The sequence below is a fragment of the Gopherus evgoodei genome, chromosome 11 (genome assembly GCF_007399415.2).
Source record: "Gopherus evgoodei ecotype Sinaloan lineage chromosome 11, rGopEvg1_v1.p, whole genome shotgun sequence".
NCBI classification, from domain to species: Eukaryota; Metazoa; Chordata; order Testudines; family Testudinidae; genus Gopherus; species Gopherus evgoodei.
Window position 1 is genome coordinate 10,053,935 of NC_044332.1, and position 27,046 is coordinate 10,080,980.

The 27,046-nt window shown below is 44.0% G+C and overlaps 1 protein-coding gene across 8 annotated transcripts in view; it reads left to right on the plus strand.

Annotated features, from left to right (window-relative positions):
• Positions 1-26,154, plus strand: part of LOC115659453 (butyrophilin subfamily 1 member A1-like) — a 51,013-nt gene extending 24,859 nt beyond the window's left edge. For 4 of the 8 annotated variants that reach the window (XM_030579612.1, XM_030579610.1, XM_030579614.1 and 1 more), the window contains 13 exons: positions 3,987-4,091; positions 6,492-6,512; positions 8,569-8,589; positions 10,897-10,917; positions 13,359-13,379; positions 14,650-14,670; positions 16,739-16,759; positions 17,007-17,027; positions 18,759-18,779; positions 19,981-20,001; positions 20,706-20,726; positions 20,845-20,871; positions 24,345-25,215. In XM_030579612.1, coding sequence (XP_030435472.1) covers positions 3,987-4,091; positions 6,492-6,512; positions 8,569-8,589; positions 10,897-10,917; positions 13,359-13,379; positions 14,650-14,670; positions 16,739-16,759; positions 17,007-17,027; positions 18,759-18,779; positions 19,981-20,001; positions 20,706-20,726; positions 20,845-20,871; positions 24,345-24,856 — 854 coding nt within the window. In that variant the 3' untranslated portion in view covers positions 24,857-25,215. Of the gene's footprint in view, positions 1-3,986; positions 4,092-6,491; positions 6,513-8,568; positions 8,590-10,896; positions 10,918-13,358; positions 13,380-14,649; positions 14,671-16,738; positions 16,760-17,006; positions 17,028-18,758; positions 18,780-19,980; positions 20,002-20,705; positions 20,727-20,844; positions 20,872-24,344; positions 25,216-25,736 lie in introns of those variants that run through there. The other 4 variants (XR_004002554.1, XM_030579617.1, XM_030579613.1 and 1 more) reach the window with 4 other exon arrangements.
• The last annotated feature ends 892 nt before the right edge of the window (positions 26,155-27,046 follow it).

Sequence of the window (27,046 nt, forward strand, 5' to 3'; positions counted from 1 at the left end):
AGAATGCTTGGTGGAGATTTTGTAGGTGTTGGTCTCTGTCTGAGGGGTTAGAGCAGATGCGGTTGTACCTCAGTGCTTGGCTGTAGACAATGGATTGTGTGATGTGCCCGGGATGGAAGCTGGAGGCATGAAGGTAGGCATAGCTGTCGGTGGGTTTGAACAAAGACTGTGAATGGCTTGCCAATTACAGAACCAGTTTCTCCTCTCTTGGTTTTCACACCTCAACTGCTAGAACAGGGCCTCATCCTCCCTGATTGAACTGACCTCATTATCTCTAGCTTGCTTGCTAGCACACATATATATATACCTGCCCCTGGATATTTCCATTACATGCATCTGAGGAAGTGGGTATTCACCCACGAAAGCTCATGCTCCAAAACGTCTGTTAGTCTATAAGGTGCCACAGGATTCTTTGCTGCTTTTACAGATCCAGACTAACACGGCTACCCTCTGATACTTTTGTCTAAGGATGCTGGAATCAAAGGATTCTTTTTAAAAAAAGTAAATATTATTATAAGAACAAAATAGGAACCACATCTGGGAAAAAACCAGGATGTTTAGGGATTAAACACCAAAAATGACTTTCTTTGGGTCCAGCTTAAAGGTTACAAGCAAAACAAAATCACCTGGGGTTAGCGCAAAAAGATCCCTGATCGCATCTTCTAACGTTTCCTAATATACTTACATATCTGGGGGTTCCAGTGCATAGTTTCTAGGGATGCTACAGATTTCTCATACCTGGCTTGAGTTTGTTACAGCATATTTGCTCTCTGTTGTCTCTCTTTTCCGCCCAGAGACCCTGCACCCAGCCAATTTTTTCCAATTTGAAAGGGTCCAGCTTCCCTGTTGGTTCCCCTGATCAAGTGCCAGCTCATTTTAAGTTTACTCTGGATCGCCGTGAGACTTTTTAACCCTTTACAGGTACAGCAAGTAGAGAACAGCTACTAAGAAGGATTTTATAGTTAACTGACTGGGCTGGCATCCATAAAGGTTACTACCTTTCTCCCTATATTCATGACAGTCCCTTACATCATTTTCTTGACTGTTAAATATTGTGAAAGTGGTGTGTTCGGTGCAGTGAGTTTTCCAGGCCTGTCAGCAGTTGCTGACGCAGAGTAGCAAACCCTTTGCCAGAGGGCACCAATGGGTTTCTGGGTCACGGCTGGTTTTACAGATTCGGAGGTGATGATGATGATGAAGATCACAACCATAGAGTCTGGGAGCCCTAGTCATGAGCCAGATGCTGTGCAAACACAAACAAAAGAAGTCCCTGCCCCAGGTGTCTTACAATCAGTGGTGGATTAACACACAGGCCCATGGGGCCTGTGCCCAGGGGCCCTGGCCAATCTGGGGCCTTCACAGGAGCACCAGACTCTGTGTAGAAGTGTGTATGTGTGGGGGAGTCTCTAGTGCCAGAACAGTGTAACTCCTGCCCCCCCCCATCTTCTCCCCAGCAGCCTGCCACTGCTCCTCTTCTCCCTGGGCTCTGCCTCCTGGCCAGGCTGGAAGCTGTAGCCAGGCCGTGGTAAGAACAGCCTGGGGAGCCTGGACCCGCCACCTGCCCTGGGAGGGAGGCTGGGGTGCCTGAGAGGACCTCCTGGCCCATGTCTCTGCCCCCCCAGGGCAGGTGGAGGGGCTGCTTACAGTGGCCCAGGCTCACTGGGTGGCTCTTACCAGGGCCCAGCTCTGGCTTCCAGCCTGGCCAGGGGGTAGGGCCTCGAGGGGAACAGGAGGATCAGGAGGATCATCTCCCCCACCATGAAGCATAGCCCCTGCCACTGCTACTCCATGCCTGCCCAAGGCTACTATGCCCATGTTAAAAAGTGGGGGGACATGGCCCTCCCACTTTTAAAAGTAGGGGGCCATAGCCCCACTGGGTCCCCCACTTCTGGTGTCCCTGGGCCCCCTAGGCATGGAGGATTCAAATGTTCTTTGTGCCTAGGGCCCTAGTAAATCTTAATGGGCCTCTGCTTAGACAACAGATGGCTATAGACAGGCATGGGAGTATGAATAAACAATGAGACCATTGGTTAGCATGATAGGGTGTCGTCTCAGCACACTAGCAGTCTGCCCATTGCCAAGTTTTGTGATCATCTTGTCTGACTCCAGTGTAACACAGGCCACAGGATTTCCCTGACTTAATTCCTGTTTGAACTAGAGCATATCTTTGGGGGGAGGAGGGCGAAGCCATTCAATCTTGATTTCCAGTGATACAGAATCCAGCCTCCACCCTTGGTAAGTTGTGCCAATGGTTAATAATCCTCACTGTTAAAAATGTGCCTCATTTCTAGTCTGAATTTGTCTATTTTCAACTGCCAGCCATTGCATCTTGTTCACTGAGGTGCACAGAAATCTGCAGCCCATTCAGCTAGAGTAGAGTGGACTGGTGGTTACATGTCAATATGTTGTCTGTGTCTGGATGGTGAGGAACTCTGACCTAAATTGGCAGAGTGACTGCCAGTGATAGGGTAAGTCTCCAGCCCACAAACAGAGGGTGGCAGGGACAGAAAGAAACACAAGTTGTGTCCATGAATCATAATTCTATTGACAGTGACAGACATTGTTGCAAGGAATTTCTGCCTGCAACAGATAAAGAAACACACTGGGCACAACCCATGGATCTCCCCCCATTATAATGCAAATTCTGTTCACAACAACATGCGCACCCCCCAAACGTAACATGCTGAACACCAAACCTGGGCACTTATTTCAACCCTCAATATTTGCTCATCTTGCTAAGACTGTAATTAAGGTTGGATTCTTTATACAAAACAAAGAGATTGACTGGGTCCAGGAAGTCAATGGGGTTATACTTACATACTATTCAGCGTCGTACTGCTTAATATCTGGCAGGACCATACCCAAAGTGAAAAACGGTACCTAACTTTAATACGTTGTTATCTGAAACTTTTTTCCAAGCAAAAATGCAGATTCAGAAAAAAAAAACTAAGAATTCATGTCAGTTTCACTCAACTGTTCATCTAAAGATACCCCCCAAAGGCAAAACGTTGTTTTGACATTTCTGAAACATAGTTTGATTTTTCAAATTGAAATGACTCATTTTTAAATTGCCTCCAATTTTATTTTTAAAAATTGCAACAATTTAAAGAGAATTCAAAATTAAAATGGACTTATTTTTTAGTTCATCAGAATTTTTGTAAATCATTTTCAGATTGACCCAAATTATTATTTTTTCAGAACTGATAGCAAACTGAAAAATCTGTCATTTGTACAGGTCTAATTATATGAGTGAACTTGAATGTTAATCAACTTCATTGACATAAAGTTTAAAAAATTGGGGGAGGGGGTGAATTTGATAAGCCCAATATCAGTTCTCTTCTTATGTGTATTAATTAAACCAATACTTTAATGGAGAAATGAAATGAGCTACAGTTCCCCTTCCTCCACTTTTCTCAAAGTTGGAACCTGGGTTTGGCTGATGGATACAGAAATAGCTCCTATTCCATTCATATCTTTGCTGTCCTTAATATTTTTTTAAATGACTGTGTGTGTGTATGTGATGTTTCACAGTATTACAGTCAGCACTGCATTCTGATCATTAACTTATACATGGCCTAAATTTAGCTATTACTTCAGGGAGTGCTGATTTTTTTTTTTATTCTCCACATGCAGGCATTATTTTAAAAGTATGTTGAGAAACAAACAAACATCCCCACCCCTCCCGCCCTTTCACTTCTACTTTGTGACACTTTCATATTCCCCTCCCTCACTCTTTCTTCTGACTGGTTTCCACATTAGAAATCTGGGATCCTCACTTCCCTTTGTTTGATGCAGTTCCATCTTTTCCTACTCTGTCGAAATTATGTAGCTGAAACTGTGTTTAGAATCAGTTTCTGGCACTTTTTGTTGCTCAAACAAGAGCATTTACAGCCTTATCTCATAAATCTTGCCGGGATGTATTTTTGAGAGATACAAGTATTTTATTCTCCCAAACTCCCACACCTCTCTGGGGTTTTGTTTTTCAGGTCCTTTTTTCCCAAGGGTGTCTCCCTGGATGGTGGCTCTGTGCGTGCTCCTGGTTACTGCCTTTGTTTTGATAGGCGTTGCTGCTTTTCTCTTCAAGTTAAGAGGTAAAGGCCTAAAAAGGGAGGCGAATACAATGTGATAAGAGGGGGAAAAAGATTTCCTCTTTAGAAAAGATGCTTGGTAAATGGACAAGACAGAACTGACTAGGCCAGAACAGCATAGAAAGGATGAAAGAGACAGGCACTGAAAATGCAGCTGATGAGGAAAGGAGAAGGGAAAATAATAATGATATAGGACCAGGCTCAGCTGAATAGGGATGTGATCAGCACGTGCTTAATCATGTGTGTAAAGTGTTTTGCAGAGTCAGGGCTATAACCATGGTGCAGCATTTTACATTTAGTATGAACATGTGGTTATCCTGATAAACACAGTCTGAGCAGTTGTGCATGTGCTGTCACAGTAGCTGTGCATGGAAAGTGGTTAGTCAATTGTGCCACTAATTTATTTGAGGTCTGGTCCTAATAATGACATGGACAATCTTCATTTGTTATCCAAATTAGCCCAAATCCTCTTCCTTCCCCTCTGAAGAGAGCCTCTAGTACAATTTGTTCACCTTTCCATACCCCTCTTCCAGTTCCTGGCTGGCTCTCATCATACCTGATGCTTCACCGTTTACTTAACATAGAGCCCTGTATAGATTGGCGCTCCTGGTGATTTGTAGAATTCAGGACAGACTGTAACTCTGGCAAAGGGAACAGACTGGAGAACAAATTATAAATGCTGTACTTCCTCCCATCCTCCCTCTTGTTCTGCTGAGACACCAAGACCTGGAGCCACAAATAGACTTTAGTGCTAAAATGCTGAGCATCACGATGGCTAATGTTCTGGCACCCAGAAAATCACTAGCACAGCACTGCAATCCACAAAGCCCGAGTTAGGCTCCCTGTTCAATGACTAGGGAGAGAAAGGCACCTAAGAATGAGAGCCACAAAAGCCAGAACGCCAGGCAGGGGCCATCTAAACTAGCCAATGGCAGAAGGGTGTAGTCTGAGTCCTGCCCCATCTCTGAGCTTGGCACCTCAATTGAGCTGGAGAGGGGTGTCTCTCTCTGAGCCCCTCTCCTGCACTCAGGCACCTGAGCTATTTCTCACAAATACAATGGCGGAGCAGGCCCAACGCCACACACAATGGACAAGGGGACGAGAGGCTTTCAGGCACAAGTCTCATTGTGCATCTGGCCCTGAGTGATCACTGACCACCACGCTAATGGGGTTGCCAGTTCTCACAATTTTTGTACAAGTCTCACTCATTTCCCCCACTCAAAGCTGCAGCAATTGGAAAAATTTATGTAAGAGAATCTCAACCTTTTAAAAAAAAAAAATCTGATACCGACACTTATGGTTGAGGAGAAAAGGTCAAAGCCATAGAATGATAGAAATGTAAGACTGGAAGGGGCTTTGAGACGTCACTTAGTTCATCCCTCCACTCTGTGGTAAGATTAAATAAGAGCATCCCTGATGTGTTGTCTAACCGTTTTTTTTTTTTAAAAACCTATAACGATGGGGGTTCTTCAGCCCCCCAGATTAACATGGTTACTAGCAGCTCAAACACCAGAAGATGGATAAGAAAACATCTATTTAAATCTCACTTTTTAATCCAATCCCATGAGTCAAGGCCTGAGTCAGGCTATTTGAAAACTTGGAGTTGATAATGCTGATACACCACACACATGGTGTGTTATACACAAGGGCTATTTGACTGATTAAATACCTGCTTTTGTGAAAAAAATTGTAATAGAAAACAATGTTTGAAGAAGTATTCATTGAACTTTCTACAACAACAATATTGTATGGGGGCGGATACCAAGCATGAGAGAGTTCATGACAAAAGACAACCTGAGAAATTATGTATAGATACACTTTTCAGCCCTGATTTCTGCATCTGTAAACTGGTGTAATGCAAAGATAGGAAGGGGAAACTGACCCCTTTTGGAGTTCAGGTAGTGTTAAACAGATGGAGAACTGCTGACAAGATGCAGTTATTATGAAAGAAACACTAAGGATCAGATATTTGGAAGCATTTAGGTGCCTGAATCCCATGAAAATCAATAGGAGTTTGGCATCTAAATACCTTTAAATATCTGGCTCTAAATGCACATCATGTTCTCCAGATATTAATTTGTTTTTATTCTTTGAGGCTCGCACATCTTTCTCTGGAATGATTTATGAAGCATTCTTGATTTTCAAGGTTACTTCATGATTTACACACGACTGGATTCGCCTTGATGCTGAAAGTTAATGCAAAATGTGTGTAAAAATGTTGTTCTATTATCGTAGCTTCTGAATGATTCCACTGTCTGTAAAATGGCATAAAGAATGTTTAATAGCATAAAAATAGAATGAAACTATATCATGAGGCTATGAAGACTTTTCTTTAGGTGTATTTACTGAAACCAAAGAACCTAAGTAATCTATACTCACTTACACTGGTTTTTGTTGTTTTAGGAAACCTTCATGCAAAAATCAGTAAGTTATTCCCTCTTCTTCACTCCCTCATACCTGTGTGTGTCTGACAGTGTTTTAATTTGATTATTTCATATAATTATTTTTAAATAATGAAATGTTTGCAAGTCCAGGCAGACATAATTTCATGGCCTAAAGTGAATGGAAATGTTGCCCTACATTTTCAAATGTGACTACAAGTAGTGACTTTGGATACCTTAGTTTCTGGGTGCCAAACTTGAAATCCCCTGGACTGGCTTGATTTGCAGAGGGGGTACACTTATCATCACAATCCCAATGCCACAGGGTAGAGATGCATCAGAGCAAATAAGGATTGATGAATCACATATAGGCTGTATAGACATCACACTAATTGAAGTGAAATGTAGGGTGTATGTAGCTACATATAATAGGCAATGTCTACACTTACCAGGGATCGATGCTGCTGCAATCAATGCAGTGGGGTTCGATTTAGTGGGTAAAGACCCACTAAATCAACTGCAGATTTGTTCTCCGGTCGACTCCAGTACTCCACCGGAATGAGAAGATTAATGTATTTCCTGTCAACGCACGGTGGTACAGACACTGCAGTAAGTCATCCTAAGCTACATGGACTCCAGCTATGTTATTCACATAGCTAGAGTAGTGTAACAGGTCAATTTACCATGGTAGTGTAGACAAGACCATAGTGCCCACACTGCAGTGTGGTCTGAGTCAGTGAAAGGCTCTGGCAGGGAGGAAAGGCTCCAGAAGCAGGGTGACAGCAGGACACTACAGTGCTAAAAACAGCAGTGTAATGGGGGAAGAATTGTTTGGGTGTGTAGAGTGCATAGCCCTCAGGTTCAGGCATGTCTGTACTCTATGTACGTAAGCAGTGCCTCACCATCTACACAGCTATTTGTTCCCATGCGAGGAGGGCATGCAGTGCTTGTACTCTGCATGCTTCTGTAAGGAGTGTGCAATGTAGAAGTACCCATAGTAGCCTGAAGTTAGATACCTAAATCCATAGAGAGAGGAATGCCTCAATGTTCACCCATCGCTCGGAGAGACTCCCACTGAGCTTTGTGCTCAGCATCTCTGCAGTCAGACATATATTTAAATACCTTACGCCCCTGTCCTGCAAACTCTTATGCATGCACTTATGCATGTACATAAACATTTGCTGGGTCAGTGTTCACAGAGAGATTTTTCTAAGATGCCTATGCATGCATTTTCATTAGGAAAACAAGATGCCAACATTGAACTTATATGTGTTAGCTAACCAGAGGTAAAATCCCTGATGAAGACAAAGCAGGCTGTATTTTTAACAAGAGTTAGCAGGTCATGGTGAAATTATTGAAACAGAACATTGATTGACATGAACTGAAATAAAGTTCTGTTTTTCAGTTTGTGGAAGTTCAAAAAATCCCCTGACTTTTTGTCTTGATTTGAGCTGGGAAGAAAAGTTGACTCTTGAAAATACTTTTTTTTTTTTAAAAAAAATTATTCATAGTTTTAATTATAAGACTACGGTAAGTGGGGGCAGGAGGGTTAGCCAGTTGCATGTGAACAATAACTGTCATACAGTCTGCTCAAATACATTTGGGAGTGGTCTCATGAAACTGCTGACAAGTCGGTAGTTCTTGAGACGTTTTGAGGGGCAAGAAAAATGTTTCCCATCCAGTTCTATGATTGTGTGTTGGTCGGCCCTCAAGCAGGTGAGTAACTTCACTCCCATATACAGTCTCAGGATTGGCCACATTGACAAATAGTCACTGGGAATTTGGGTTTTAATGGTTATAAAAATTGACCTTTCTCAATCTCGTGTCTAGTGTCCTCAAATTATTGTCTAACACCACCACCACCCCAATTTCCCTCGACTGTAGGAATTCACATAAACATAAAATAGATAAAAATATAAAAAGCTTAAAATAAATATTATCCATCAAGATTTTAAAAAATTGAATTCTGCCAAGCATAATAGCCCTGTAAGTTATTAGAATGCTTAGAATAAAAATGGTCTTTTCGGTCTGCACTCAAACAGAAGCTCAGTGTTGTGATATTTCTTTTTTACTCTGTTTTCTCTATCTTCTTTCCTTAGGGAAGATCCAGGCTGAAAAACGTAAGTTACATTCTTCTTAGTCATAGAATATCAGGATTGGAAGGGACCTCAGGAGGTCATCTAGTATAATCTTCTATGCTCATTTGTATCCTTTAGATTTGTTTTAATCTACTCACCAAGGGCTAGGTCCTAAAAGAGACTTAAGAATTACAATTCCTAACTCCAGACAGAGAGAGAGAGCCCCCCACCTCACTATAGCCATAATGCTCACACCATGTCATGAAGAAACCCTGTCCTTTTTCCAGGTGGATGGGTGCTGCCAGCCCAGTACAGATGAGAGAGGGCTTCTCTGGGGCTGCAGGAAGTATAAATTCCCTCCAACTCATCTGGTCAGCAGTCCTCTCCCCTTCAATTTGCTTCAGCCACTTGGAGCTCAGTGGTTAAAGCAGTCACCTGGGATGTGGGAGAGCTGTTTTCAAATCCCTGTTCTGCCTGATTAGGAGTGGGGACTTGAACTTGGGTCTCCCACACCCTAGGTGAGTGCCCTAGCAACTGGGTATTCTGGGACAGATTCACTGACTCTCACTTTCACTCAATCTTCCTGATCTGGTGGCTCACACCATTTTTGTGTGCAATGTGTGGTCTGGGCAAGCCTACTGGATCAGGCTAGACAGGGGAATGCCTGGCCAGAGCATCTCCCCAAGCCTTAGGTCTGAACTAAGGCACCGAGCACCTCTGTTGTGTGCATGCCCAAAGGCAGAAGCTTGGGTGCCTAGGGGATTTAGACACCAATAGGGTTGGGGAGAAGGCAGCTGGCAGCACATTCTCTGTGAGCTCTGGAACTAGCCCCCCTCCTTGATCTGCAATAGTCTGTGTCACACTGCTTGATATGGGACACAGCAAGAACTCCAGTCTCAGGTCAGACTGCCAGAAAACAGGGCATGTGCCCCTAACTCCTGGTGAAAAGAATATACCAGGCCAGTAACAAATATGTGCTCCCAAATTAGTATACTAGTTCTTATGAAGCCACACACAGTCCCCTTCAGGCCCTCTAGCCCCTCATGCACCACCCAGACAAACCAGACTTCTGTGATACATGATTATTAAAACCAGAAATCACATATATTAGGTTCTTCCAGATCTTCCTCCCAATTCCCACTGATAGCCAATTCTTTAGTAACTAAAAACTAAAGCTTTATTAATAATTTTCAAAAGGAAGAGAGCTGAGGTACATTGCAGTTCGTTTCAGAGTCCGTAGATCAGGATAATAGCAGTGATGTTAAATCTGCTAGCTTGCAATAAGTCTCTGGTTCATCCCAAATACTGGGGTCCTCAGTCCATTGTTCAAAGGCCTTCTTTGTTAGAAACTGTAGTCCAGAAACAGGGGCAGCTCTAGGCATTTTGCCGCCCCAAGCACGCGCTTGGTGTGCTGGTGCCTGGAGCCGCCCCTGTCGAGATGTGGAACAGGGAAGAGGCAAAGAAATTATGTCACTGTCTCCACTTTTATACCTTCAGCCTGTGTGCATGGAAAGTTACTGGCACAAACATGGAGTCAGGGATCACATATCTTACATGCCCCACTGAGTCACTGGGCCTCCATTGTGCACCATCCTCTGGAGATGCCCACTGAAAGAGTTGATTCTCCTTAATGACTCGTCAACCACAGCTGGCTGGTCTAGATGTAAATCTGTCATGTGGGTGCCTCCACCCTGTTGGAATCCTCTGCTGCACTGCCTGATGGCTAGACACACTGGATTTTGGCCTATGACAACAATCTGTAACTCACTAACCCTTTCTTTTTGTCCTGTGACTGCAGGTGTTAATGGGACACTACCTTGAATGGTCCCTTACAATATATGCTAATTAATCTGTTCCACCTTCCTTTTAGCTATGAGCTCAGAGTCCCTTTCCCAGACCTGAAGAAGAGGTCTGTGTGGCTCAAAATCTTGTCTCTCTCTCTCTCTCTCTCACCCACAGAGGTTGAGCCAATAAAAGATATTACCTCACTCACCTTGTATCATGAATCCAAATGTAATTCATTCACAGATTTAAGGCTGGAAGGGACCATCAGATCATCTAGTCTGACCTCCTGCATAACACAAGCCGGAGTATTTCACCCATTACCTCGGTATTGAGTCCAATGCTCTGTTCAGCAGATCTTTCAGAAAGACATGCAGTCTTGGTCTGAAGACATCAAGAGGTGGAGAATCCATCACTTCCCTTGGTAGTTTGTTGCAGTGGCGGAAGTTCTAATTTGGTTACTGGTTTTTTTGAAACTATAAATCAAAATAAATTAGAAAACTCTTTAATATTTCTATTCAGTGAAAAAATCTTAAGTAATGTCTTTATCCATTTGTTTTATTTTAGGGAAACTTCTTGAAAATATCAGTAAGTTTCATTCCTCTCCCCCAATATCACCTCTTATGTGAAGTTGTGTGCTGTTAAGTTTTTTTATTTAAGGGACAACGTCAACTGGAAAACCACAGGTAACGTCAATAACTTATTAACAATAATCTGCATGCTATGCTATGGGAAGTCATAGTGCAACCAGGATTTTAAAATACTTTTAAGGACTGACCTTTCACTTACTCCTGTATAGCTCATACTCCCAATGAAACTGAAGGGAGCAGGAGGTTCCCAAAGAGTGAAGGTTTACAAAAGACTAGTAAGCAATAATTGTACCTAACTCTTATGGAAAGAGATTTCATCAGTAGATGTCAAAGCACTTTAGTTCATGATCATGAAACTGAGGCACAGAAGGGACAACTAACATGCCTAGGTCTCCCAGCAGGCCAGTGGCAGAACCATGATTAGAACTCATGTCACCTGAATTCCAGTGCTGTGTCTGCTAGGCCACACTGCTTCTCTAGTAATAATTAGTGACCAGACCATTCCAAACTGTAACCCTTTGGAAGTAATGCTCCAATCCTTTGACACTTGTGTTCATGAGACATTTTTCTTACATGCCTAAGCGTTTTCAGGCTAGGGAAACCATAATGCACTTTTCATCTGCATCCTGAAGTTGTGTCTACACCAGGAGCACTTTACTGGTATAGGATTACCAGTATATTGTAGTGGAAAGCATTCCTAGTGCAGAGGGAGCTTGTGCCAACAAAGCTGCGCTTTGTACTGATATAGCAAAGCCGCCCCCCTCGCCCCAAGCGAAAGAAGTGGCCCTGGTAATAGCACTGTTTTGCCATTATAAGTGGATCTCCACAGCACAGTCGTGTCAGTCAGGGCTCACACCTCCCCACACGGGCAGTGGGTATAATGGGCCAGGGAGACTAAGCCTTCCCAAACAGGATGCAGGGTACCCCTTTTTGGAGCTGTCTGGCTGGCTTGCTGCCTTTGGAGCATTGCCCCTGAAAGGGCACTCGGCTCATGGCCCTGCCCACACTTCATCCTGAGACCCCCACTCCTGCATTCCCCCATGACCCCACAACCCATGCTGCTCCTCTTCCTGCCCTGCCTCTTACCCCATGGCCCACCACTCCACCCACCACTCATACTTCTCCGCCCCTATGCCTGCACCCTCCAGCTGCCTCTCACGCTTCTCCGCCCCTTTCTCCTGTGGCCCCCTGACCTGCCTTTTGTGACTCTTCACCACTTGCCCCACATCCCCCACCTGCCTCTCATGCTTCTGTCCCTTCCCCAGCACCCCCACACTTCTGCACCCCTTTCCCTTGCACCCCCCACACCTGTCTCTCACATGTCTCTTCCCCTTCCCCTGCAGTCACACACTTCTCCTCCCCTTTCCCCTGACTCTCCCCCCCCCCCACCCCACAGAGAGGCACTGGTGACAGGACGGGGGCCCTTGGGTGAGGGGACAGAGCGGCATGGGCAGCAGAGCCCCTCAGGTGGAGAGGTGTGGGTGGTGGGACCCCTTGGGGGAGGGGGCCGAGCAGGAGCAGGGCCTGGGGTGGAGTGGGGGTGGAGTATAGGCAGGGCCTCAGGGGGAGGAGGCTGAGCAGGGCTGGCCTCAGGTGGGGCAAGGATCGTGGCCACAGTCCAGGCACCGCTGGCACCTCCCACTTGTAGGGAGTTTCCAGTGCTCAGGCTTAGCCTTCCCAAATGTGGGAGTCACTTACCGCCCCCACCTCCTCACATAGGTGCCAACTCCGTGGGTGCTCCAGCACTGGAGCACCTGTGGAAAAAAACAGTGGGTGCTCAGCACCCACTGGCAGCTCTGCCAATCACCTCCTCCCCTTCCCGCCAGTGCCTCCCACTTGCTGCAATCAGCTGTGCAGGGGCATGCAGGAGGTGCTGGGGCAGGGGGGTGGAGCAGGGACAGGAAGAGGCAGGGGGAGGGGGCGGAATGGGGTGGGGTGGAGTGGGGGTGGGACAAGGCAGAGCAGGAGTGGGGATTTGGGGCAGAGGGGGAGCCTGGGACAGAGCAGGGGTCGAGCAACCCAGGGAATTTGGGAAGTCGGCGCCTCTGTCTCCCCACGCTCCTGGCTGACATAGCTATGCCAACAGGCATCTGTGGCGTAGATCTGCTCTTACTGTTCTACAAAGAAAATATGACCAGAGGCCCTGACCCTGCAGACACCTATCTGCACTGCTGTGCGTTGTCCCCTGGAAATCAACAGTAATTCCGGTGCCTAGGCTACAGAGACTTAGGCACATACGGAGCTTCCTTCTCAAGGTGTTGTCCCGTTGAAGTCAGTGGCGCTCAGCAGGGTTACAGTAAACTGCCCATTAGGGATTGGGGTCAAAGTAATTAATTAGAAGGCTTATAATGAACACTGACCTTGAGAGCCATATGCAATGAAGCAAAGCTCTTGACAGGCTTTCATTTACTTATCTAGTTCTTTCCCTTTGTTTTCAAGGTGAACTCCAAGAAGAAATTAGTAAGTTATGACCTCCTCTAATGCAATGGTTTGTGTGGAGTTGCATGCTAGGCTGTGTCTACTCTGGTGACTGAACAACAAAACTCTTGTCATTCAGAGGTGTTAACCCTCTTTCCCTCCAAAAGACACAAGTTTTGCCACAACAAATGCCACTGCAAACAACATGTTGTTGGCAGGAGAGAGCGAACGCTGCTCATTGGGAGTGGAAATATTTTGTCAGCCAAAGAGCTACCAAACAGCGGCTACACTGCCCAACTTTTAGCGACAGGGCTTTGCTGACAATCATGTCGCTAAAAGCTGCGTAGTGTAGACAAAGCCCTAGTGAGTACTGTAGGCTTAATTCACCTGTGGGGATATAACAGGACACCCCAGGATTTGTGAATAAATTTAAAGTCTAGGATTTTCAAAAGCACCTAAGGCAGTTAGGCGCTCACTTGCCCCGAATGCCAATGAAACTTGGGTCCCTTAAAACCTGGAAAATCTAAGCTCAGATCAGAGCACCTAGCACAATGTTGAGAAGTTGAGTACACCAGGTCCGGTGTGATTTGTGAATTCAAATCAATGTTTCATTTCAAAAGTGTCAATCTGAATTGATATTTTGTTTCAAAATAGCAATTCAAATTGATATTCAAACCATTTTGTTCAACCAAACTGTTTTGTTTTTTTCATTCCTCATTTTGTGAAGAGAAAAAACTGAAACAACAAACATTGAGTGGGGGAGGGGGCAATGGTCAGTTTGGCCACTGAACACAAAAATCAACAGTTCACTGAGTTACACAGCTGCAACCAGCTCTTATTCTGTTAACAAGGAAAAATAGAAAAACAAGCCATATCCTCAAATTGTTAGTAAAGTATTAGTGATTTTAAGGTCTAGTTTTTCGTTCCTTCCACTTGTATAACTCCCAGATTACTTAATAGGAATTTGGAATGCACAAAAAAATGGAAAAAAATTCAGTAAAGAGTGAGTAGACAAACATATTCCACCCATCAAAATAGTCATGCTTTTAAAATAATTTTAAGAGCTGAACCCTACACAGGAAGAGCATTATTCATATGTGTAATCCTATGCATAAAGATTTACAAAATTGGGCATATCTAACACATTTCTGACATGTAACCTTAGGGGAAACATATACAATACTGGGAAACATATACAATAATACGAGTGAATAATTTTGTGCTTACAATGAAAACTATATCTGTAGGCACCTGGAAAGGAGCAGGACATTATATTTATTTGTATCTGTTTTGCTTTTTCTTCTTTCCTTAGGGAGATTGCAGGCAGAAATTGGTAAGTTAGCTTTTTCCTCATTTTCCCTTTTGTAAATAGTCATCTCATATTAAGAATTTTAACTCTGTTCTCCAGCACAGTCCCCCTCCCTCCCCAAGGTTCAGTATGCACTAAGGTCACCAAAAGGCAATGGAAGAAACATGAAAGGGAACAGAAATAAAGCGTCCAATAGAAACTCTGATGCTGTTTTATTGTTTGCTGTAGCATCCAAGTGATTATAGGCCGAGGCCCCAATTCAGCATAGCACCTAAGCATGTGTTTCAAGACTAGAGTTACACACTTGCTTAAGTGTGTTTAAGCTTACTAAACTGCTCAAGATAGTTAAGACCAAAGCAGATTGTGAAGAACTTCAAAAAGATCTCACAAAATTAAATGATTGGGCAACAAAATGGCAAATGAAATTTAATGTGCATAAATGTAAAGTAATGCACATTGGAGAAAATAACCCCAACTATACATACAATATGATGGGAGCTAATTTAGCTACAACGAGTCAGGAAAAAGATCTTGGAGTCATCGTGGATAGTTCTCTGAAGATGTCCACGCAGTGTGCAGAGGCAATCAAAAAAGCAAACAGGATGTTAGGAATCATTAAAAAGGGGACAGAGAATAAGACTGAGAATATATTATTGCCCTCATATAAATCCATGGTATGCCCACATCTCGAATACTGTGTACAGATGTGATCGCCTCATCTCAAAAAGGATATACTGGCATTAGAAAAGGTTCAGAAAAGGGCAACTAAAATGATTAGGGGTTTGGAGAGGTTCCCATATGAGGAAAGATTGAAGAGGCTAGGCCTCTTCATCTTGGAAAAGAGGAGACTAAGGGGGGATATGATAGAGGTATATAAAATCATGAGTGATGTGGAGAAAGTGGATAAGGATAAGTTATTTACTTATTCCTATAATATAAGAACTAGGGGGTCACCAAATGACATTAATGGGCAGCAGGTTTAAAACAAATAAAAGGAAGTTCTTCTTCACGCAGTGCACAGTCAACCTATGGGACTCCTTACCTGAGGAGGTTGTAAAGGCTAGGACTATAACAGCGTTTAAAAGAGAACTGGATAAATTCATGGAGGTTAAGTCCATTAATGGCTATTAGCCAGGATGGGTAAGGAATGGTGTCCCTAGCCTCTGTTTGTCAGAGGCTGGAGATGGATGGCAGGAGAGAGATCACTTGATCATTGCCTGCTAGGTTCACTCCCTTTAGGGCACCTGGCATTGGCCACTGTCAGTAGACAGATACTGGGCTAGACGGACCTTTGGTCTGACCCAGTACGGCCGTTCTTATGTAAGTGCTTGCCTGAATTGGGGCCATAACGTAATCGAGTTGTGGCATACAAGGGACAGTTTAAACCTATTAGAGTGGCATTATCAAAAGCACCCGGGACTGGCCTAAATTTGCTTTTACTGAAGTCAGTGGTGAAACTCCCACTAACTTCAGAGGGAACAGAGCTAGGAAAATACTGCTAGTAATCTTTATAGTAAAAGCAACAGCACTAATAAAGACCCAGAGAATTGTAGAAATGCAGAACTGGAAGGGACCTCAAGAGGTCTTCTAGTCCTGCCACTTCCCCCCCACCCTGCCTTGGTACATGTGGGTGAAGCATACCTAGACCGTCCCGGACAGCGTTTGTCTGACCTGTTCTTAAAAACCTCCAGTGAGGGAGATTTCACAAGCTCCCTGGCTAGAGAAGCAAATAAATATTGAAGGCTCAAGTCTTATCAACAAACTATTCGCATTTTAGGATTTGATCCTGCAGTCTTTGCACTCTCGATTACCAGTGAAGCTAACAGGAGATTAAGGTCTGTGAAGCAGGATTGGCCTGAATCCTACAAATAATTCAGAGCTGTAAACCTTTGAAAGGATTGATCTGTACGGGTAGTGAATCCTTAAGGGTAATGCAACATGAAAGAAAATGTTAGTACTGATGATCTTGATACTGGGAATTAATTTTAAAATTTCAAGGATTTTTTTTTTCATTTTTATTCACTTGAAGTTCTTAAATTTAAATGAAAATATAAATTAATGATATGATTTGTATGTTTTTGTTTTATTTTAGGGAAACACCTTGACAATATCAGTAAGTTCTATTTTTCTTCTAATGAAACATCTTACGTGAAGTTTTAGGCAGTAACGAAAAATCCCATGTAATAACAATTGAACCCAGATATTGCAAAGACTTAAGCCAATATGTAACTTTACGCAATTCAGTGGGACTACTGCACATGAATAAGTGTTTGCAGGATCAGGCCTAAATCTGGATGCACTCGGATAAAATATTACAAGCGTCTAATTATTTATGTGGATTTCTTTCTCTCTCTTTTTAGGTGAACTCCATGAAGAAATTAGTAAGTTATATTTCCCCCAGTCGAAACTTTTTTTGGAGGGTGTTACTTTCCATTATAACACAATTTTATTTTTCTACCCTCAAACTCCTGCAGCTTTAGATTAGACATACAGTGAATGATTTGATGTAAAGAGGCAATGTGAGAATGTTTCAGTGACTAGAAGTCAGGGGGACTGACTCAGAATGCTGACTGAGAGTTGCAGCAGCGCCTGGGCAGAGAAGTTGGAGAGGAATCAGTAATGGCTCCCTGGCCAGTTCTACAGACCCCGGTTTCTCAGTAGAGTAGAGTAGAGGGGTGGAATTTTCCAACCAATTTTATTTTTAGGGGAGAAAAAAGGAAATTCAGTGACATTAAAATGTTTTGAGAATTCATGTTGAATTTGCCAAATTGTTTGGGTGTGTAAAATCTGAAGAAATTGAAACGTTTTGTTTTCACATTTTCAAAATGGAACATTGAGTTTTTGATTCAAAGTGACTCTTTGTTTTGAAAATTCCTTATTTTTTTTAAGAAGATGCTTGAAATCAGAACAAAACATTTCATTTCAGGTCAAACAAAATATTTTGATCAACCTGGAACTAATTTTTTTACTGACCTTTTTATTCACTGAGAGTAACGAAATAAAAAATCTTTGTGGTTCAACCTGAAATGCACCACTCCCCGCCAATTATTTGGAATTGCTGATAATTGAAAAACCTATTATTCACCCAGCTTCAGATTACAGCAGCCTATGGGCTATTCTAATCCATACCACCTGGCTGCAGCTACTATAAATCTTGTCCACCAGCCAGGCAGTGCTTTCTAGCCACACCCACTCCTTATTTGTTGCATGGTCCCATTGCGGTGGGCTGCAGAGTGGTTGTGCAGAAGCTGGCCAGGCTAGTTCAAATCCTGCTAGGGACTTGCCTGTGCTGGGGAAGACATCAGCTGCTTCCCGGCTCTTTTGAACAACTCGCATGACATGAAGGCTCTAGACTGCATGACAAATGTCTCCCCTACCTCAACCATATCAGCATTAGCCTCCAGATGCTATGATATTGTTATTTGGAGTACTGTGTCCAGTTTTGCCCTGACCCACTATAGAAAGGATGTGGACAAATTAGAAAGAGTCCAGCGGAGGGCAACGAAAATGATCAGGTGGCTGGAGACGCATGACTTATGAGGAGAGACTGAGGGAACTGGGCTTATTTAGTCTGCAGAAGAGAAAAGTGAGGGGGGGGGTTGATAGCAGCTTTCAACTACCTGAAAGGGGGTTCCAAAGAGGATGGAGTTCGGCTGTTCTTGATAGCAGAAGTGGCTACAACTTGGAAGAGAGAGAGGCAACGCTAGAGACAGAAGGAGGGGAAAGGGTAAAATGGAGAGATGTCCCAGTTTAGAAGAAAGTTAAACCAATCCATATTAAGGATAAGGAAAGTAGAAAGACTAAAGACTGAGCTATAGAACCAAATGAATATTAACTGTTCAAGTGGTGTTAGTGGTTACCATTCTAGGGCCTACTCTTGCCATCTCTGCACACCTCAGACTCCCAGAAGCAGAGCGGGGCCCCACTTCTAGAAACAGTTCAAACCTGTAAACCTTTGAATTTGTATTTTCATTTGTAACCAGAATATCCACAATATGGACAGAAATGTAATTAACAATTATCTAGACAATATAAAATGGAGAATATAAATCTTTGTTCATTGAAAAAAACTCTTAAATAGTTTGTATTTATTTCTGTGTGCTTTATTTTAGGGGCACATCTTGAAAATATTAGTAAGTTCAATTTTTTTCCCCATCTAACCTCTCAGTTGAAGTTGTACACAGTTAAATTGTTGTTGTTTAATTAAAGGAATAATGTCAATTTGAAAATCAAATGCACACACTTTGGCCACTATTCAGAAGGCACAGCAGCTCAGTCATTTGCACGATTGGGGTCTTTGTAATAAATCATTGTCTATAAAATGGTATGTCAGAATAAAAACAGACTTTGATAATGTTATGGTCTGTCCTTTCATTTCTTGCACACATGCCACTCCCAGTGCAATCAAAGGGTGATGGGCCGGGAGGAATAGTAATCAAAGTATTCTGAATTTTGATTTTTCATCATCATCATTTTTATTTCCAATGACCAAAAAGGGGCAGGGAAAATGTCAACCAAATTGTCGCATGCCCTCCCCTACCAAACACAAACTATTTTCTCACTAGCTCTAACAATTAATAATCAGACCTAAAGACACCTTGCTCTGCAAAACTGTAAATCTTAAAAAAATTATATCGGAGCCCTGAGCCGACACATTCTTAAACTTATGCTTCATTTCAGCACACAGATGGTCTTGTTGAAGTCAATGGGAGTACTCACATGCTTAACATTGCGTACAAGCATCACTCTTTGTATCACCAGTGGCTTTGAGTCCAAGCCTGCAAGTGTTTACATGCATGAGTAACTTTATTCACGTGCCTGAGTGTTGATCAGATTGGGTGTTTATAATGCATTTTTGACCTGTAATCTTAGCTCCTGATCCTGCGTTTGGAGCCATGCGAATGAACTGTTGAATTCAGCCCCACTGATTTTAGTGTAGATTTCAGACCTTTAGAATATCACCAGGAAGGTACACGTTAATAGTAATGAATAGTCACGATCCTTGTGCATTATACAACCCACTGGTGAATGTTACTGGCCTGCCTGCATACTGCTCTACATACAGTATGAGTCTGCTACAGACCCTTGCTAAATCTACAGCAATTTGGTCTTTTTTTTTTAGCTCTGGAAGTCCCCACTTAAATCCCAGGTGCATCAGCCAAGATGGTGGCCATCACACTTGCATATGGTTAACTTTAAGTATGTGATTACTTCCACTGAAATAAATCAAGGCCTATGTACATGAGCTGAATGACTATAATGAAAAGTGATCTATACATTTCCATATATGCTAAGAGAATTATTAATTGCCTTTTCCTTTTCTTTTTATTTAAGGTGAACGGAATGAAAAAATTAGTAAGTTATATTTTCTCATTTCTGTGTGGATTGCATCTTCTCATGATATTGTCCATCTACTTTTCTCCCCAGACAGGAACTGCAGGCTGAATTCAAACACACAACAAATGATTTGTCACCAAGAAAAATTGTGAGATAGGCTGGTTCACATTCTCAGCCACCTAATGAAACAGTGTGACAGGTGTTCTGAGTTTTGACAAGCTCTAGTCTGGAGTATTGTAGTACTTCCTATAGAATCATAGAAATATATTGGAACACTGCGAGTAACAACTCCAACACACACACGCAGGCCTTGACTTTGTACTAGGGTCCCAGATCAGATACAACAATATAATAACATACAGGACAACAATTTAACAGTAAGATAAAGATACAACACTATCTGTTGGTAAGGAGTTAGTCTACAGTGATCATCACATTATGTAAATTCACTGCCTATAACCCCGTCCCACCCTGTGTAGTGGTTGTGTATAAGATGTGGCCTTTAACCCCACGTAGGGTTAGAATAATTGATACTGGAAGATTTCAGAGGTGCCTTATCCATGGTTTGGAAGTGAATTGTTCCCCCAAAGACTGATTAAAAAGTCTCTTGGCATGAGATGGTTTTGATGAAGGGGTTGGGCTTAATTTAATCTTGGGAGAAAAGCTCTTCCGTAACATCTTTATTTCTGATTTTTTTAATTATTATTGCTATTTTTATTTAGGTCGACTTCAAAGAGAACTTGGTAAGCATTTCCCTCCCCCTCCCTTTTTCTGTAATGCATCCTTTTTTATTAATCCGATTCAGCTTAACAATGAACTTATTCACGAGTGCTCACCTTTGTTTGATTTGCTTGGTTTCAGAATGGAGAAAAGCCCTAGTTTGTCCAAGTAAGTAAAATTTGTATTTAGTTAATGTCCAAATTTTGCTTTCTGGAGAGATCCTTGCTCCCTTTCTTTGTAGAAATAGTTTAAAACAACACAAAACACAAACAGGAAATAATGCAATAGTTTCTCTGGTTGAAATTTGAATGGTGAAGGTGGTTCCCCAAGTGAGCTGTTTTGCTGGGGAATCTTCCTTTGGGAACACAGAGAGGAGTGAATTAATAATTTTCTGGATAATACATGCTTAGGTAGTACTTGAATGGGATGCTGTCCTGATGTTGTTCTGTGCACATTCACAGGGGAAGGACAGCCCAGTGGCTAGTGTGTTAGCCTAGAATTCTGAAGGCCTCAGTTCAGATCCCTTCTCCTGTGTGACATTGGGCAACTCACTTAGTTTCTTTTTTGCCAGAAGCTGGGAATGGGTGACAGAAGATGGGTCACTTGATGATTGCCCGTTCTGTTCATTCCCTCTGGGGCACCTGGCATTGTCAGAAAACAGGATACTGGGTCAAACAATATATGCCATTCAACCCATAACAAACACAGTTTAAGATTTTTGGTTGACCCAAAACTATTATTTTTTTATTTATTTTTGGTGTAAACCTAAAAATCGGTTATTTGCACAGTTCTGGGAGAAGAAGACAAAGATGCACAAAACTTCCCACACTGGTTTCACCTGATGCTCAGTGGGTCTGCTCGTATATACGTCCAGTGTTTAATGTGTAATGAAAGAGGTTCCGGGGCTCCAGCAGTTCTTTCTACATTCATAATTGATGAAGCAAGCCCAGAGGTACCAGGGCTACAAACTGCCAAGCCTAGAGATGCCGAGGCTCAATGCTGGCATGCCCTGGCACAAATTTAAGCACTGAACACATCCTCTTCCCCACACAGACCTCCTTATTCCTGATGTATGATTTGATAGGAATTTTTATTGTCTGCTATCCTAGTGATCAGGCTATACTGGGAGCTTTGTCTTCAGGGGAAAAGACTACTTTGTCAGTTTTTGTTAAAGTTTGATTCTATAGCAGTTTCCTCTCCTCTGCTGAAAACAGAAGATGATCTTCTCCTTCCTCCTTAGACAATGTCGTGAGGAGACCTGGGTGAAAAATGGATATTTCAGTTCATTGGCAATTTCAAAAAAATGAAGACAAATTTGTTTTGGGTCAGACTAGAAATGAAAATTTTTAGAAAGTTAAAAAAATGATTTAAACAAAATGTTTTATTTTGAGCATTAAACTTTTTTTTGCTTTTTTAAAAATTAAAATTAAGGGAAATTTTGAAATGAAAAATTGTTCCCAACCAAAAAAATCAAAATATTTCATTTTTAAAATGTCAGAACAAATATTCTGATTTTTTTGAATATTTTTATTTGTCTTAAACAAATAATTTGGCAAAATTGACATGGATTTGGAAAATGTTTGTGGTGTTGAATCTGTATTTTTCACCAACAAAAGTTTTGGCCTAACAATGTCACCAACTCTAGTTGTGGGAGCAACCCCTTGTGTGGTGTTCCACTTTAGCCACTGTTTGTGCTAAAATGTCTCTCTGCTTCTTCAGACTGTCCTAATGCCCTTTCCTGGTGGCTCGCCTCACTCTAGAGAGATGGCCTCTTAGCTGAAAGCCCTTTCTACCTGGCCTTCATTATTCCCCATGGAACTTAAATCATGCTATGGTGTGATCTGACTTTAAATATTAGGAAGGAGGAGCACAGCAGGGGTTCTGTTCATGAAAAAGAAATGGGAATAAAATCTGCTGGGGCTCCCCAGCATTCCTGGGTCTCTGATTCCCTCTCTGGGGAGAGGCATCTGCAGGAGAAGAAAGATTCTGCATCTCAGACCTGGCTCAGATGACCTTTCGCTCATGTTACTGACCTGTTCCTGCTTGGGTTTGTGACTCTGTCCTGCACTCTGCTGAGGGGAGATATGATTGCTCTTTATAAATATATCAGAGGGATAAATATCAAGGAGGGAGATGGAATTATTTAAGCTTAGTACCAATGTGGACACAAGAACAAATGGATATAAACTAGACACTAGGAAGTTTAGACTTGAAATTAGATGAAGGTCTCTAACCATTAGAGGAGTGAAGTTCTGGAACAGCCTTCCAAGGGGAGTAGTGGGGGCAAAAGACATATCTGGCTTTAAGACTAAGCTTGATAAGTTTATGGAGGGGATGGTATGATGGGATAGCCTAATTTTGGCAATTAATTGATCTTTGGGATTATTAGCAGGTAAATATGCCCAATGGTCTGTGATGGGATGTTAGATGGATGAGATCTGAGTTACTACAGAGAATTCTTACTTGGGTGCTGGCTGGTGAGTCTTGCCCACATGCTCACGGTTTAACTGATTGCCATATTTGGGGTCAGGAAGGAATTTTCCTCCAGGGAAGGTTAACAGAAGCCCTAGAGGTTTTTCGCCTTCCTCTGCAGCGTGGGGCAGGGGTCACTTGCTGGAGGATTCTCTGCAGCTTGAGGTCTTCAAGCCACAATTTGAGGAATTCAGTAACTCAGACATAGGTTAGGGGTTTATTACAGGAGTGAGTGGGTGAGATTCTGTGGCCTGCATTGTGCAGGAGGTCAGACTAGATGACCCTAATGGTTCCTTCTGACCTTAAGTCTATGAATCTTGGAGCTCCTCCCCATTCAGAGCTGGGTAAATCGGAGCAGATCGAACCTTCCCCCAGAGATGAGCTCTGCCCAGGGGTGATGGATTCCTCCTCTTAAAACTGGGGGAAAGGGGGCACGAGGCCCCACCCCGCTCCATGGCCCTGCCCCTGCCTCTTCTCTTCCTTCAGAAGTCCCACTCCCTTGGCCAAGCCAGAAGCTGGAGCCCATTCTGCCTGGGATGGGGGAGGGTTGAGCGCAGCCCTGGCTAGGGTGACCAGACAGCAAATGTGAAAAATCGGGATGGGGGTGGGGGTGGGGGTAATAGGAGCCTGTATAAGAAAGACCCAAAAATCCTGACTGTTCCTATAAAATCAGGACATCTGGTCACCCTACCCCTGGCCCATGTCATCATCCCCTGGGTCCCCACCAAGGCAGGGGGAGGGTCTGCAGCTCCCCACAGCTGCCCTCATGGCTCTTACCCTGACCCAGATCCAACTTCCAGCCTGGCCTGGGGACAGGGCCTCGGGGGCCAAAGAGCTGCAACCAGGCCATGGTAAGAGACAGCCGGGCAGCTGCTGTGGAGAGCCACAGACCTTCCATCAGCCCTGGATGGGGGGTCATCTGGGGGGCAGGGACATGGGCCGAGGCTGCTCTCGCCCCCCACCCCACCCCAGGAGGTGGAGGGTCCACAGCTCCCTACAGCTGCACAGGTTCCCCGGTCAGGCTCCAGCTTCTGGCCTGGCCAGGAGGAAGGCCTTTGGGGGAGGAGAAGGGGCAGGGGGCAAGGCCCATGGGGAGTGGGAGTGCCATTTCCTCATTCCTGCACCTCTGGCTCTGCCTTTAGCATCATGATTCTCTCTTTCCACTGCAGCGAATGTGACCTTGGATCCAAACACAGCAAATGCCCAGCTCATTGTGTCTGAGGATCGGAAAAGCGTGAGGCGTGGAATTGCACAGCAGGAGGTGCCAGACAATCCAGAGCGATTCCATTCTTTCTGTTTGCTGGGCTGTGAAAGGTTCACCTCAGGGAGACATTACTGGGAGGTGGAGGTGGGAGATGGAGGATTTTGGGCTGTGGGTGTTGCCAGAGAGTCTATGAGGAGGAAGGGAGGGATCAGATTTAACCCTGAGCAGGGGATCTGGGCTGTAGAGCGGTGTGGGGATCAGTACCGGGCTCTCACCTCTCCGGAAACTCCCATGCCCCTGAGTGAGAGACCTAAGAAGATTGGGGTTTATCTGGACTATGAAGCGGAGTGGGTGGCATTTTATGATACTGGTAATGAGACCCTGATCTTTACTTTCATGTCAGCGTCTTTCACTGGGGAGACAATCCTTCCCTTCTTCTGGGTGGGGATTGGAGTCCTGCTCAGAGTCTGCCCCTGAGGCCTGGAGATGGGGAGGTAGCAATATCCCACTGGGGTTCACTCTGGTTGTGGACCAGAAATAGACTGAACTAGTTGTCCTGGGGACAGCTCAGATGGTTTAAAACGCACTGCTGTGGTTCTAGAGAGGGGGACTGGGGAGACAGAGAAGATGAGGGGTTGTAGGGAGCATAGGCACTGACTATGTGGGTGCCGCAGGGCTTGAGCACCCACAGGGAAAAATTAGTGGGTGCTCTGCACCCACTGGAAGCCAAGCTCCCTTCACCCCCCACTCAACTCACCTTCTCCTCCTGCCCTGAGCACGCCGTGTTCTCACTCCTCTGCCTACCTCCCAGTGCTTGCTGCTGCCAAACAGCTGTAGCAAGCTCCAGGAGGGAGGGGGGAAGAGGCAGGGGCGGGGCTGGGGTGGAGATTTGGGGAAGGAGTTGGACTAGGGGCAGGGACCGAGGGGGTTGAGCACCCACTGGCACCAGTAGAAGGCGGTGCCTATGGTAGGGAGAGGAGAAGCTGAAGACTGGAAAGGGAACGTCAGGCTTTTCTGGGGTAGGAGATGCTGGAAGGAAATGAAGGGTGAAAGAAAGGCAAAGGGGGTAAGGAAAGTCGAGAGAGAGGGAATAAAACTGTTCAGTATTATGGAAAGTGACTGTGTTTTCTTAAATCAATCCCTTTGTTCATGAAAAAAACTATTTTGAGGCCTTAAATTATTCTTGCAGATTTTGGACACTCTCTTCTCTGTGTTCTGATTATTACACTATCATTGAATTGTTTGTAATTCTCACATTTCCTGACTGTAAATAAAGCATGTATTTTAAATGCTGTTGTTTCTGCTTGGTATTTTCTTTTCTCTTTTTTTCTTTCAAACTGTGGGTTTTTTTTTAAAGGAGCAGTACCTTTTTTTCCTGCATAAGCTCTGGACAGTGTGCTGGGCATCCCAGGTCTGCAGGATGATGTGATCTCACCAGTCTGTGCTTGTGACCCTGTGCCAGTCTACGTAGGGAATACCAGCAGCTATGCCAGTTATACTGAGCAGCATATGCCAGTGCGAGTCTGCCATGCCAGGGTACTCCTCCTCCTGCTCCATCATACAGTCCATCAGGTACCTTTGGTGGGGCAGAAAATTCCTCTCAGATGTCCACCAGCACTTCAAGGAAGCGCTGTCCTTTTTCTGATGCAGGAGTGAAAGTGCAAGCAAGAGGATTTCTTCAAAAGGTGCCTTCTCCATGTTGCTGCCTCTGGTAGCTTGGTGCACACAGACCAAAATCACTCCTCAGCAGTCTGTGTTGGCGGGCTGTTCAAACTTCCTGTAACAAGAAGAGTGGACAGAAAAGTTTTGCTACACTGTAACATGGTCAAAGAGCCACAGTGGCCACATTTCAGGTTGGTGTTGGGGAATCTGGGATAAGGTTGGTTGGACTCAGGTCTACATGCTGCAGTGTGGACCCCAGATTTGAGCCTAGGTTAGAAATGTCTTAATGTAGGGTTAAGAAACAGTGTAGATGCCCAAGCCCAGGGTTCTGCAACATGGGCCAGCTGACTCCAGACTGAAAAACCTTGGGCTTACATTGCAGTGCAGACAAACCCAGAGTGACATACATGCATATCCTCATTAGCGTTTGGTGACACAACCAGTTCAGGAGAAAAAAAATTCCATGACTATATCTTCAAAAACCTCAGCTGGAAAGTGAAAGGGAAATAAACAAGGAAACACTTTTATATGCTTTATTTACATAAAGTAAAAGACAGGCTTAAAGGGAACTGGGAGGGAACTTTCATAACCAGACCATGTAGTGAAAACATCCAAAAAATTGAAGTACTGTTCTGAAAGGCATTAAATGGAAATATTGCAAATGCACTCTGGGGTGGAATTAATGAGTAGAGGTGAAAATGGGCTTGTGCAGGCTGGTACAGGGTACCGATGAAAACTGGCCACCGGTACCGGCCCGCACATAGCCGATGTTAAAGTGCTGCTGAGTTGCTTTAACATCGCTGCCCCCTTTTTTCTCCTGGCAGGGCCCCTGATGTGGGTAGCAAAAGGGGCAGCAGCTCTGGGGGGACCCTTCAAATTGCTGCCACAGTCCTGGGACTCCTGGCTACTGCTGCTGCAGCACCAGGGTTCCTGGTTCCCAGTCCTGCCCCTTTCACCCGAGGCCCTGCCCCTTCCAATGGCCAGAGCCACCCTGCACCTTGCCCA